Here is a 14,308-nt window from a genome sequence, read left to right on the forward strand (position 1 = left end):
ATAATTAAAGAGTTTCCTATGAATAAGATGTTATTTAAATTGATACTAAAAATAGAAAATGACTATTTAAATTAATGCTTAAAATAGGAATTAATTTGAATAAATATTTACATGCTGATTAATCTGGTTTTGCTTAGTTTTCAATCTCTTGTATGAATTCTAACGTGGCAGCACAATATTGGTTATTAAAAACAAATTACAGCAACAATGACGAAAATATATGAGTTGTCAGTACACGTCAGTTTGAAATAAAGCTTAAGGTCTTGAAGACTGGCACATAATATCCAGATCAACAAAATTAACGGATGAAGCTTTCTTGCTCTTCAAGGATGTGTTGAGGCGTAACACCTATAAATACAAGGCTTTATTTCAGAATTAATGATGCACCTCTTCTTTATAACTTTCTCTCTTGTAATAAGATCTAATATTCTCTAATTATTAAAAAAGAGTTGTAATTCTTAGTTTATCTAGCTCTTACAATTTTAAGTGTTAAAAAAGAGTTAGATTATTTCATAGATTGGGATTTGCTTTTATTAAAGGGACTTGTAAGACGTTTCTGCAAGGGAAAGAACGTGGTGAGAGAAGATAGTGAGATCTTCTAGTTTGTCTTAAAGTCGGATTAATAAAAGGCGTTGAATTCTTACGGGTTGAAACAGTGGCGGACCCAGGAATTTCAATTTGGGGGGGCAAAATCCGAACGTCACGTCGTTCGAATAATTTGATCGTCGTCCGAATTTTTTTTTTTTTAAAGAAAAATAGAAAAATACAAGAAAAATAGAAAATTACAATTTACAATATCAAATCCGATGTTAAAAGTTTTACAATCCAAAATATTAAAAAAAAAAATACAAGCGTTCAAATGAAAATTACAAATTAATCCTTCGAGTTTTCATATTTTTAAAGCGATCAATAATCTTTTCATCAGAAACTTGTAGAAACACTTCCTTCTCAATGTAAGTAACCAAACAATCATTCACTAGTTGATCACCCATGCTATTTCTCAACTTATTTTTGACAAACGTCATTGCGGAAAACACTCTTTCTACACTTGCCGTAGCAACAGGAAGAATCAACATCAACTTGATTAGCAAATGTATAAGAGGAAAAGTCTCATGTCTCCTTGTTTTAACAAGCATCATGGAAAGAGAATTGATATCTTGCAAATCATGAAATCTTTCATCATTTTGCATAGAATCCAAGAAGACATCAAGTTGAAGATCAAGAGCCGTTAAATCAAAACATGAAAACTCTTCGGGATATAAAGAAGCAAGTTTAAGTATCCTCTCTTTATCAAAAGATGAAAAGTTACCTCTAGGACTCAGGGAAGCCATGCATGTAAGTAACTCCATGTTCTTCTCATTAAAACGGTTATCAATCTCTTGAAGATGCAAATCAATTACTTCCAAAAAGATTGCAACCCGAAAATGATGAAGATTTGTTGCTTGTTTAGCAAAACGTCTTGATCTTCCTTGAGGTACATATTGAGCATCCATAGATGGAACATCAATCTCGTGTTTAGTACAAAATAAAATGACTTTGTCTAAGAGACTATCCCATCCTTGATCCCTCATCTTTTGCAACACATTCGTTGTACTTTTAACAAGGCTAATGGCATTCACAATATCTTGTTCCTTTCTTTGTAAAGCAACACATAAATCATTAGTGTAGCCAAAAATAGTCAACATGAAATGAGCCATAAAAATAAAATTAAAGGACTCCAAAGATCCTAAAACAACTTGAGCTTTGAGCTTATCATCCGGAGAGCCATTTTCTCCAATCTCCTCAAGCACTTTAACAATTGAAGGAAACAAGTTGATGATACTTATTAGACACTTGTAATGAGATCCCCAACGTGTATCTCCCGGCCTACTCAAACCACGTTCTTGATTCAAACCCGATCCACTTTCAATTTCCCCCACTTCCAAAGCTTGAGCCACTACTTGAGCTTGGTGTTTTCGAATAAGGTCTCTTCTCTTACAAGAAGCTCCCACCACATTTAACAAGTTTGCAAGTACGTCAAAAAGCCAAGTACAATTAACATTCTTTTTAGCAACCGCAACTAGAGTTAGTTGAAGTTGATGAGCAAAACAATGAATGTAATAGGCTCTTGGATTATCATTCATAATCAAAGTCTTGAGGCCATTGATTTCACCCCTCATGTTACTTGCCCCATCATACCCTTGACCTCTTATCATGGAAGGACTCAATGAATGTTCCATAAGCAATGACATAATGGCATTTTTAAGAGACAAAGCGGTAGTATCACCCACATGTAGAATGCCTAAAAAGCGTTCCACTACCGATCCATTTTCTCTATTAACAAACCGCAAAACAAGAGCTAGTTGTTCTTTTTGAGACACATCACTTGATTCATCGGCCAAAATAGAAAAGTAACCATCACCAACCTCTTCTATTATGCGCTTAGTAGTCTCTTTTGCACAACAAGTGATAATGTCTTTTTGAATTTTGGGAGATGTTAATTGACAATTTTTGGGTGCATTTTGAAAAGTATATTTTCTTATTTCCTCAACCTTCCCACCCAACCACTTCAAAAGCTCAATAAAGTTACCTCTACTATATGACTCCTCACTTTCATCATGTCCACGGAATGCCAAACCTTGGCCCAAAAGAAATCTCAAACAAGTTAAGGATGCATTCAAACGAATATGATATTCATTCATTTGAACCTCACTCGCATTATCAAATACAAATTCAATTGATGTCTTCTTTGAATCTCTTAGATTCACATATTTCTCATAAGCAATATTATGAGCACTTTTAATTCCTCCAACATGCTTCTCAAGCCTCTCAGGTTTATTCCACGCTCTAAACCCTCCAACAACAAATGCATCACCCCCCTTGTTAATTTCAACATCCCTCTTGAACAAATAACAAACAAAACAAAATGCGGCATCCATTTCAACACTATATTCAAGCCAATCCCATTTTTTGAACCAATTCAAACTAAAACGGCGTAACCTACCGGAGATATTACTTTGAGGGAAATCATGTGTTTTGGGTTGGCAAGGTTTTTTAAGAATATATGCTCTCCTAACCGGATTTCTTTCATTAGGGGGATAATCCATTATGTTTTTCCTCAATCCCGGGTCATGAGGAAGAAGTTCAACATCATACACCCACTCATCATCCAATGGTTCATCACAACTACTTCTACTTGAACCACCTACTTCCATATTAACATCTTCACTTGGAGGGGAACTTAAAGGAGGACTTAGAGGGGAACTTAAAGGAGGAGATTCATTGCCTTCGTTAGATGTTTGTTGGGATTTCATTCTTTTAAACGATAATTCACGAAGATCGGGTTGTCTTCCCTTTGCTTTTGACTTTTTCGAACAAGGTGAACTTGAATTACTTGACATTTCCTAATTAATTTAAAAATATGACTCAATTATTCAATCTAATTATTCAATGAACCATCAAGGTGAACTAAACTATCAAGTAACATTTAACAACTTGCAACCAATGAACCAAACAAATTATTCAATTAAACCCACAGCAAGAACAAAATTGAACCATTAACATCAATGAGACAGCAACTCCATCAATTAACATCAATTAACATTCAATCAACCAATGAGACAAAAAAAAGAGCTTACAAACCCACAACTCCATCAACATCAAGCAAGAACAATTACATCATCTAATTCATCTTACAATTACAACTGACAACTCCATCAACAGCAAGAACAAGAACAAAATTCATGGAAGAAAACGAAAAAACAAGAAACAATACAGTAAATTATCTTGCAAATTAAACAAATTAACAATCACAATTACAAATTAACAATTAAATAAGTAATGGAAGCATGGAACTCACAATTGACGAAGTGTACTGTCGTGTCTGTGAGAAGCGAGTAGCGAAGAAGAGGAAGAGCTCAAGAACAGTCAGTGACTGTGAGGGACGAACGGACGAAGAGGAAGTATGGAATTGAGTATGGAACGGACGAATGTCGAAGGCTGTGGCTGTGGCGACTGGCGACGAAGAGGAAGAGAAGGCTGCCGTTTGTGTGCTGTGGCGGTGCCGCGGTGGAGATTTCAGATTTGGGAGAGGAAGAGCCGAAGAGGAAGCCTGTGCCGTTTAGGGTTTGGTACCTTTTTTCGAAATGAGAAGGAACTCAGGAAGGCTGGGTAGGTAGGCAGTAGGCTGCCGTTTTTAATTTTTTTTTTTAAAGGTTATTAGCGACGGGGATTTTCGTCGCCAGGTGGTCGCTATGTGGTCGCAAAAAATAATTTTTTTTTTTAAAAAAATCTGATTTATTTTTTTCAAATTGGGGGGGCCACTGCCCCCCCTTGCCCCTAGCTGGGTCCGCCACTGGGTTGAAAGAGAACCCATAAGCGGGGAGTAGGTTGTTTAGAACCGAACCTCGTTAACATATCGTGTGTTATTCTTTAAAGTTTATTTTCCGTACATACGTTATAGTTTTACATATTGACTTAAAACTATTCCAGAAAACTGTTTTGAAAGGTCACTCAATCTCTTGAGATAATCTTGCAGACAAAAATTTTAAACGGCTATACTCTCTATTCACCCCCCCTCTAAAGAGTATTCGACCTCCTATCAACATTCAAATTATACTATCATACTCGGTAAATTTGTTTATGATTATTAATGGAAATTGCTAAAGATCGCCACTCTTTTTATTTTATCGCCAACCCTATATGAATAAAATGACGAAAATGCCCCTAAACTTAAAATTTGTTAAACACACTTCAATCTCACTTAATAACACTTTTATCACTCTAAAAACATTAAACACACTTCAATCCCGAACACTTTTATCGCCACCCTGTATATATTGAATTTTCGAGATCGCCCCTGCATAATATACGAACTCAAACACGGTAACATCTCTCTAAAAACGCTCTCTCAGTTAAAACAAGTTAAAAGTTGGAATCGATTTACAATGGCTAACCAAAGCGACTATGAATCCGATTCGATACATACTTTAATCGATTCGAATGGTTATTTAAAAAAAAAATTGGAGTCGCAAAAAAACGTGCGACTGGACCACGGTTGAGTCGCACGTTTTGTGCGACTCAGCCACGGTTTGGTCGCGTGCGACTGAATTTTTATTTATTTATTTATTTTATTTATCTTTTTTATTTAAATTACTTTTTATTTTCTAATTATTTAATATATGTTGTAATAAATTATTTTATTTTATAATTTACATTATTATTATTTAAATTATTTAAATATTTTTTATTTTTTATTTTAATTATTCTAGTAACTTATAATTTATGTTGTAGTAATTTATTTATATTATTTTTTATTTTATTATTATTAGAATTATTTTATTTTATATACATTTTTAATTTAGTTGAAATTTTTATTATTAAACTAAATTATATTTTTATTTAATATGGAATATTTTTATTATTAATGTTTCTTTATATAATATTTTATTAACCTAATCTATGTTTTATTTCATATTTTAAATTTGCAGGACTTTGAAAACTTATGGGACTTTGAAAACGTGCGACTGAGCTGCGGCAAAGTCGCGTGCGACTCCCCCTTTTTATTTTTTTATTATTTTTTAAATTAAATTCGTTTAGAAATTACCTCGAATTATTGCTTGTGTTTTGAATTTCTTAGTTTTAGCTCCACAAATTTTATGTTTTAATTTAGTGTTTTTAGAGTGATAAAGGTGTTATTTAGTGAAGTTGGAGTATATATAAGAAATTTTAAGTCTAAGGGCAATATCGTCAATTTATTAAAATAGGGATGGTGATAAAATAGAAAGGGTTGTGAAGTTTAAGAATTATGTAATTAATTTTGGATATTATATATAATTGACATTTTATTGTGCTAAAGCAATGGAGAAGAGAATTAGTATTTTCTATAGGTGTTGAGAATACTAGAGTGAAAGAGAATATCTTAAACCACTAAGTTAACCAACATTTCTTAGTATTTATTAGAGTTAAATTGAACTTATTAGAACTTATTTAAACTTATTAGACTTAGAAATAAGTCTAATAATATATTTGTAATCTATGCTTAGGGTTGACCAATAATGCTAATTATCGAATTTATGAAGTATTGAATTTATGCATTGACAAACGTACAAAAAACAAATTAGACATTTGAAATTAGACAAAGGGAGCATTATGCATGAAAATTTAATTATAAAATGATAAATAGTCTGAATTATTTTCACTATTCACAAGGTCAAAGACTTTTCCTTTTATCTTTGTGATAAAAATTCAATTCTCATCGGTTATTGCCTACCACATAAATTACAATTTATGTTAAATTGTGAATTATATTATTTTGGTTGCCTCAGTTTCTTGATGATGACAACAAATATTATATGGAGATCAATTACACATTCGACATTCAAAAAGAGTGGCCATCCACTGCCTAATCATGAATGAATGAATTAGGAAAAAAGGGAGGATATAGAATTAATATTTGAATAGGGAGCAATTTTTTATTTAATAAATGCTTGCTATTACTCAAAAGCACTGCCAATTATTTTGTAAATGTTTTGTTGTTGTTAAAATTTGATTTATGTAATTCTTATTCAAGTTAGCCTTTTGTTATTATTTATCTCTATTTTTTATTTTATTTTATGGAATTTATGAGGAATTATCTGTATATTAAAACTAAGTATATTTTTATGCTTTATAGACATCTCGTGAAATGAAATGTTTCTTTCTTAGATAGATTATCACATTTACCCATTTGGCACACATTTATATTTTTTTATAGAAAAGAAATGTTATTATCACAAAATATAATTATGAATAAAATACAGTGAAAAGAAAAAGAAAATGCTACAATTCAAGTAAAGCCCCAAAAGGCTCATTCCATCATACTCTACTTCTTACTACAAATGAAATGTTTCTCAGATAGATGATCACTTTTAGTTCTTTGTTCTTCTTGTTCTACTTCTTCTACTGAAATGGTGGTCATGAAAATGAAGTAAAGCCCATTCCATCTTGTTCAACAATTTAAAAAGCCATAAAGGCTTCCCCACTAACAATATGTAGTACCCCCAAGCCAAACCAACTATTGTACCACTTCCAAATCCAATCACTACAACTTCCCACATCGATAATTCTGTTTTTTCTTCCACATTATCATTGTTCAAAGATTGCACAACAGTATTGTTTTTGCACTCAAGTAATGGTACTCCACACAATTCAAGATTTCCCTCGTACGAATCAGATGAGAAGGTATCAAAATTGTTACCATGGGGTATAGGCCCTTCCAGTTGATTATATGAAACACTAAAAACCCCGAGAAATGTTAAACTAACAAGTTCTTGAGGGATTTCACCGATAAGCCTATTTGATGATAGATCTAAACCATCCAACAATGATAAGTTCCCGATGGAGGAAGGGATGTTTCCGGTAAGGAGGTTATGCGAGAGATTAAGATTTCGAAGTGCTCGCAACATCCCTATAGAATTTGGAATCTCTCCTTCAAAGTGATTATTAGACATATCAAATGTTGACATAGAAGTAATTATCTTCCTATAATCCAGTTCCACCCCCTTTATTGTCATCTTGATGGAGAACATATAATCACCATCTCTACTATTTTCTAAGTACCTTGGACTTCCTATAGTAGACATGTCGTCCATCATGGAACGAAATTGTTTCATGTACATGAATGGCAATTTACCACAAAAATTATTGTTTGAAAGGTCGAGAATTTGTAGATTTGAAAAAGGAAATGTTGCAATTATTGATAAATTATTGGTTATATCACCATGAAATTTATTAAACGATAGGCTGAGAACCTCTAAAGATGGAAGGCTACCTAACCAGTATGGAAATAGATCTTTGAATTTGTTGTTCCTCAAATTTAGGACTCTCAGGTTTCTACATTTAGATAAAGACCGAGGTATAGCTCCTTCTAACTGATTGTCAGTGAAATCTACATATTCCAATAAATCACAAGTAGAAAATAATGCTGATGGAATGATGCCCTTGAAATTATTTGATTGGAGATTCAGTACAGCTAATTGAGTACTAGTATTGCCCAAGCAATGAGGAACTTCTCCATTAAACTTGTTATAAGATAAATCAAGGATTCCAAGATAAACCAAGTTGCAGATAGACAAGTTTTTAAAATTCGTGATATTGTATCCTGGAATGCATGACAAATATGAAAGAATTTAGAGAAACTTGTATCTTCATATAATAATGTATAAATACATCATAGTAAAAGAATATTCTACCAAGAAATTTAATCTTTTTTTGAAAAGAAAAAAAAAATAAATTTGACCACATGACTTCTTAAAAAAGTTAGAAATTAGTTTACAGTGAATATTGCTTTCTATGAAAGGTTACAATAAATATTTGACTTGGATGAATATTGGAAACATTTGGATTAATATTTGAAATTTCGGATTTTATTCATAAAAAAAATATTCTGATTTACCACCCTATTTATTACTCCCTCCGATTTCATATGTTATTCTCAAATAAATTTACGAATTTTAGAATATTTATGTGGGATGGTGATTGATTCGTCTCCATAAATTATTTCTAAATATCAAAAATCAAAGAAATACTTTGAAGATAATTCAATAGAACTTGTTTCATATATTTTTATTGGTTACATTAATCAATGTTATAAAAAAAATAAAGCAAATATGAAAAACCTTAATAATAAAAGAAATATATTTTTATTAGTGACAAGCGAATTTAAAAAAGAAAATAATAATTTAATAGTTGGAAGTCTCAATGTATGCAATGGCGAACTATTTTGGAAGATGCAATTTAGATAGGCATTGCTAAAGATTAGTGTACCTGTAATCTGTGGTGTGATTTTTCCAATCAAGTTATTGTTGGCAACCGACAAATAAAAAAGACTCGTAAGCTTTCCAATGTTGACAGGTAACTGACCCGTGAGTTGATTATATGATAAATCCAAAACACTCAAATTTGTAAGAAGAGAAAAAGAATTTGGTATCTCACCATGTAATTGATTAATTGATAAATACAAATAACTCAAATTTGTAAGAAAAGAAAAAGAATTTGGTATCTCACCATGTAATTGATTATTTGATAAACACAAATGAATCAAATTTGTAAGAAGAGAAAAAGAATTTGGTATTTCACCATGTAATTGATTATGTGATAAATCCAAATAAATCAAATTTGTAAGAAGAGAAAAAGAATTTGGTATCTCACCATGTAATTGATTATATGATAAATCCAAATCAATCAAATTTGTAAGAAGAGAAAAAGAATTTGGTATCTCACCATGTAATTGATTAATTGATAAGTCTAAACTTTTCAACCTCTTTAAGAATCCTAATTCAAAAGGAAGTAATCCCGAAAAATTGTTGAAAGAAAGATCCAAAACTTGAAGCTTTTGAAGTTTACTAAACTCTGGCGATATTGTACTAGAAAAGTCGTTCTGACGAAGGTAAAGGCACCGAAGCTCCGACATATTAACAAATAAAGGGAGTGGACCACTAAAGCTGTTATTGCTAAGGTCGAGATATTGGAGTTTTGTAAGGAGAGGAAGAGAAGACGGGACATTCCCATAAAAATAGTTATCTTGGAGAGATAGGTTTTGCAGGTTTGTAAGAAAACCGATTTGAGGAGAGAGAGTACCATTGAGATATAAGTAGGAGAAGTCTAGGGAAACGATAGTGGGAGAGTGAGAAGACGAAGAGCAAGTGACGAACGACCAATTGCAATGGTGAGTAGTGTTTTTCCAAGATGATAGTCTTTTAAAAGGATCATCTTTAATGGCAGATTTAATAGCTAATAATGCTTCTTGTTCTGATAATATTGCGCCATTGATGAAGCTAATATTCAGACAGTGAATAAACAAGAAGAAAACAAGAATTCGCATTTTGTTATTTTTGTTTCTTTTACATTGATGGGAAGAATACTAGAATTGAGATACATGATGAGAGGAAAATGAAAGACTATTTATAATATGTTAAAATGAAAGACTATTTATGATAAGTTTTTTATTACTTGCACAAAATTATAAGTAATTTGCTTTTAAATGGTAATCGACTGTTGCTGAACCTGAACAACTATTAGTTATACTTCATTTGTAAAGGTCTTATAAAAAAAGTAGGTAGTATAAAGTTTTCCCACAAGTAATAAATTATTTTAGTAGTCAACAAGTATATTGTTATTCATATTTGGTGACGGCTTAATAGTCAACAAGTATATTGTTATTCATATGTAAAAACTAATCTGCTATGTTGAGTTTACACTCAACAAAAATGAACCTTTCCCACTTAATAATGTAAAGTACTCCATGCGACATTATAATTATTACAATTGTAAAGTAGCGAACTCTAACTCTGAACAGAACGTCTTGCCACCAAGCTTGTTAGAATCGGGATCCTAAATATAATAAAAAAGGAGGTGGGGTCAAAATCGATAGAATCGGATCGTAAGATCGTAAGATCCTACGAATATGTTTTAATATGTTATAGGATACTTAATTATCACTCATATTTCTTCATATTAGTTCATCTTTAAAGTTTTGAGTTGTATATAAAGATTTATTTGACTTTATCTTTTTATTGATTAAAAGTATACTTTTAATAATCTTTGTGATTTAGTAAGTACATGAATTTTCTTAATCGTAATGATGATATACTTTTAAGAATAATTTGCGAATTACAGCCTTGAAGTTTAGTACTTTTGCGAATTACAACCTCAATGTTTATTTTTTATGAAATATAGCCAACAAAGTATCAAAGTTTATAGGTTCACGCCAAAAACACAGAACTCCGACCACTTAATCTAAAATTCCGACCACCAAAATGGTTGGAATTCTATGTTTTGGTTTGAACATGCAAACTTTGATACTTTGGTGGCTGTAATTCGCAAAAAATAAACATTGAAGCTGTAATTCGCAAAAGTGCTAAACTTTAAGGCTGTATTTCGCAAACTATTCTATTTTTAACTTACATTATATGTAAGTAAAAGCTAGTTTATAATATATTTTTATAATTAAGATGATCCTTATAGGATTGGATTGTTGGATCGTAGAATCGCAAAACTCATTAATGGTAAATAATTTCAAAACTCACCACAGCATCAGCAATCTTCTTCGTTCCTGGATCATTAATGGTAAATTTACCACTTGCATCTCGGGAATGAAGCCCGCAATACCAATCACGCACCCGATCTCCAGCAAGAGTATTCACATATGCGGAGTTAGTCGTAGATGAGGGCGTGGATGAACTTTGATTGGGGTATAAACCCGCTTCCACCCACTCTTTTCGGACCTCATCGTACTTTTTCTGGCCTAAGCGATGATAAAACTTCCTTTTGCTTGCAGAATCAGAAGCTTTACCACACTTTTTCTAATTAATCAATAGAAATCGAATGTCATGTATTAGTTTAATGACTGAATCAAAAGAAGTAAATTCAAATTGGTAAACTATAATATAATATGAAATACTTACAACTTCTATGGGAGTTGTTCTTTTGGTAACAAAGGCCTCCCAATCCCTCTTCGATATGTGACCCCATATTTCGTAGGGCATCTTCGAAGGTTCTTGCTTTCCACCTTCGTTTCCCGTTTTGACCTTTTTGGTCGTACAGGGACGGGTCTTCGTAATCCAGCCAGTTACTAGCTTGGATTTGAAATCTCTGAATCTTTCAGCAACAGCTGAAAGAAACACATTCTTCTTGTCCTCATCGCTCTCGATGTGGAAAAGATTCTACAAAAAAATTTTATATTTATTACTATCAATCGTAAAATCGTGTTATAGGATTGGATTGTTGGATCGTAAAATCGTAAAATCGTGTTATGATCCTATCACCCATATTATTGATCTTGGTAGTATCGTAGGATTCTACCATTTTAAGGATACTACATAAGATCAAGATCACTCGTCTATTTTTAAATCATACGGTTGTAGAATCGTAGATTAAAATTAGGAATCTGATAACTATGCTTGTGAGAGAGCGTCTTACTATGAGACATCTCATATAAGAGTATCCCAATCAACGCAATTTCAATTTTTACAATAACCGATCACTAAATTGATCAATTTAAGATTAAAACTGAAACCTTTAAGGTCAAAAATAATGTCTTTAAAAAGTTGTAATTGTTAGTTATGATTTATTACTTGAAGGTCAGAATTAAACACTTCAAGATCATAATTGATTACTTTAAGGTTATAATGAACTCGATTAAGATAATAAGTTATAATTGACTATTATACATGTGATGACTTATAATTTAGCGCTATAAGTTTCAAAAATTGATCACTATAAGGTTGTAATTGATCATTTTTAAACTCGTTAGTTATAATGTTAAAGTTGTTAGATCTAATGTTATAATTGATCACTTTATATGATCACTTTAAAGTAATTGATTACTTTAAGATCAAAATTGATCACTTTAAAGTGAAAATTAATCACTCTTAGATTAAAATTGCTTTTTTTATTTTAATTTTTGAGTTTGGACCAGCCCATAAATACCGTCCCATAACGAGGTCGCCACTTTCAAGGTTTTTTAAACTCTGAAACTTTGTACAAGCTAGAGTGCCACTTTAATAATATTAGGCCAATGAAAAGTGTTCTAAATGTAGTTAAAGGGTTCAGCTTTCCCATTTTCGATGATCAAGCTAAGCCGAGAAGAACAAAAACAGCTATGAACAAAACATCTTATGCTTTATAGACATCTAATCTCATGAAACGAAATATTTCTTAGATGAAGGATGATCACATTCACCCTTGTTTACACATTTATATTTTTTATGGAAAAGAAACTATTGTTACAAAATATTACTATTAAAGCATAATGAAACGAAAAAGAAAATGCTACAAATTTAAAAAACTACCAAGGTTTTAACTGAAGCTCTTTTATTAGTTTAAATGTGTACAATTAGATAAAGATCAAGGTACACCTCCCTCTATTTGATTGTCAGTGAAATCTACATATTCCAATGAATCACAAGTAGAAAATGATGATGGAATCATGGCCTTCATATTTTCTTTTTTAAAAACATTTAGTAACACTATGAAAAAACATTTAAAAAAATTTATATTAAAACTTTCAACTTTATGTTCTTCAAATTATAAAAATCTCAATTTTACATTTTTATTTAAATCTCAACTTTATGGGGTATTTTATTTTAAAACATCAAATGATAAATATCACATACATGGCATGATTTTATTGGTCCTTTTATAAATCAAAGTTAAGATTTTTAAAAACTACCGTAAAAAATTAGAGTTTTTAAATGCTATCCAAAAGTTGAAATTTTTAGAATTGAAAAACTCAAAATTTGGAATATTGGACCTGATTTATGGCAAAGGCATTAAATTCTACCTTTTGAAAATCTTCTTTTTTTCAAATACGGTTTGGGTTTGGGAGCAATTTCATGATTGGAGTTAGTAATGGTTACCTCAAAATCTCCAATTTCGATGTCTCTCCAAACTTGATAATTTTCCGCTTTGATGAAAATCTCCATCCTATTCTTCCATTATGTATAGAATTTTTCCATCGAACATGGGCGGTCTTTGAGTAGAATAACTTTCTTCCATTCGCTCGTTCATAATTGACATTTTCGGGAACACCAGAATCTGCCCTCAGGGTTTCCTGATCTACTGGGAATAGGGCTCTGATACCAATTGTAGACTCAATTAGGAACGGGAACAGCAACAAGAGGGGGGGTGAATTGTTGTTGTTACTAGTTTAAGCGTTTTTGCCATGTTTTTGCGGAATTGAATAAAATAAATAAAGCTTAAACTTAGAGCGAAATAATTAAAAGAGACAAACGATTTTTACGTGGAAACCTTCTAGGCCTAAATAGAAGGAAAAACCACGACCCCTCGGGATTTCTAAATTCTCCACTATGTTTAAGGCAACTCGTTACAATTACATTAAACATCTTACTTCACTCGAAGCGCATCAACTAGGCCAACTCTTCTCTCTTAAATTGCTTCACTCAAAGCAACAAACTTAGCTTCACTAAAAGCTAATTCTCACCACTAGCTTCACTAGAAGCTTTCTCCTTAGCTTTACTCAAAGCTAATATCTTCTCTAGCTTCATTAAAAGCTATCTAATTTCCCCCTTAGGCTCACCCGAGTCTAATTACAAATTCTCTCAAAAACCCTTACAAAGGATAAAAATTCTCTAAAAATAAAATCAATGAGTTGCACAAGAAAATATTATAAATTAATTGGCATTTTAAAAACAAAATTTTCTTGTAAAAATTCTCCCATAATTACGTATGATTTAATGGCTCATACTTAGGCGAGTTTTGAAGAATAACCGAGTCTCTTATTTATAGAGCTAAAATCCCTAAGAATAAGGAATATTCCAATCCATTATCC

The 14,308-nt window shown here is 31.8% G+C and overlaps 2 protein-coding genes across 2 annotated transcripts; both read right to left on the reverse strand.

Annotated features, from left to right (window-relative positions):
- Positions 1–4: 4 nt before the first annotated feature.
- Positions 5–3,293, reverse strand: LOC130807725 (uncharacterized). Its single transcript, XM_057673047.1, has 4 exons — positions 3,057–3,293; positions 1,737–2,879; positions 1,131–1,571; positions 5–16 (listed from the first exon to the last, which is right to left on the reverse strand). Exons 1-4 carry the CDS (start codon positions 3,291–3,293, stop codon positions 5–7), a joined length of 1,833 nt encoding a protein of 610 aa, XP_057529030.1.
- A 3,422-nt stretch (positions 3,294–6,715) lies between these two features.
- On the reverse strand, positions 6,716–11,654 carry LOC130807726 (receptor-like protein 43). Its single transcript, XM_057673048.1, has 5 exons — positions 11,424–11,654; positions 11,046–11,321; positions 10,283–10,350; positions 8,785–9,794; positions 6,716–8,119 (listed from the first exon to the last, which is right to left on the reverse strand). The coding sequence occupies exons 1-5, from the start codon at positions 11,502–11,504 to the stop codon at positions 6,888–6,890; spliced, it is 2,667 nt and encodes an 888-aa protein (XP_057529031.1). The 5' UTR covers positions 11,505–11,654; the 3' UTR covers positions 6,716–6,887.
- Positions 11,655–14,308: the final 2,654 nt, after the last annotated feature.

Source organism: Amaranthus tricolor, chromosome 3 (assembly GCF_026212465.1).
Source record: "Amaranthus tricolor cultivar Red isolate AtriRed21 chromosome 3, ASM2621246v1, whole genome shotgun sequence".
NCBI lineage: Eukaryota > Viridiplantae > Streptophyta > Magnoliopsida > Caryophyllales > Amaranthaceae > Amaranthus > Amaranthus tricolor.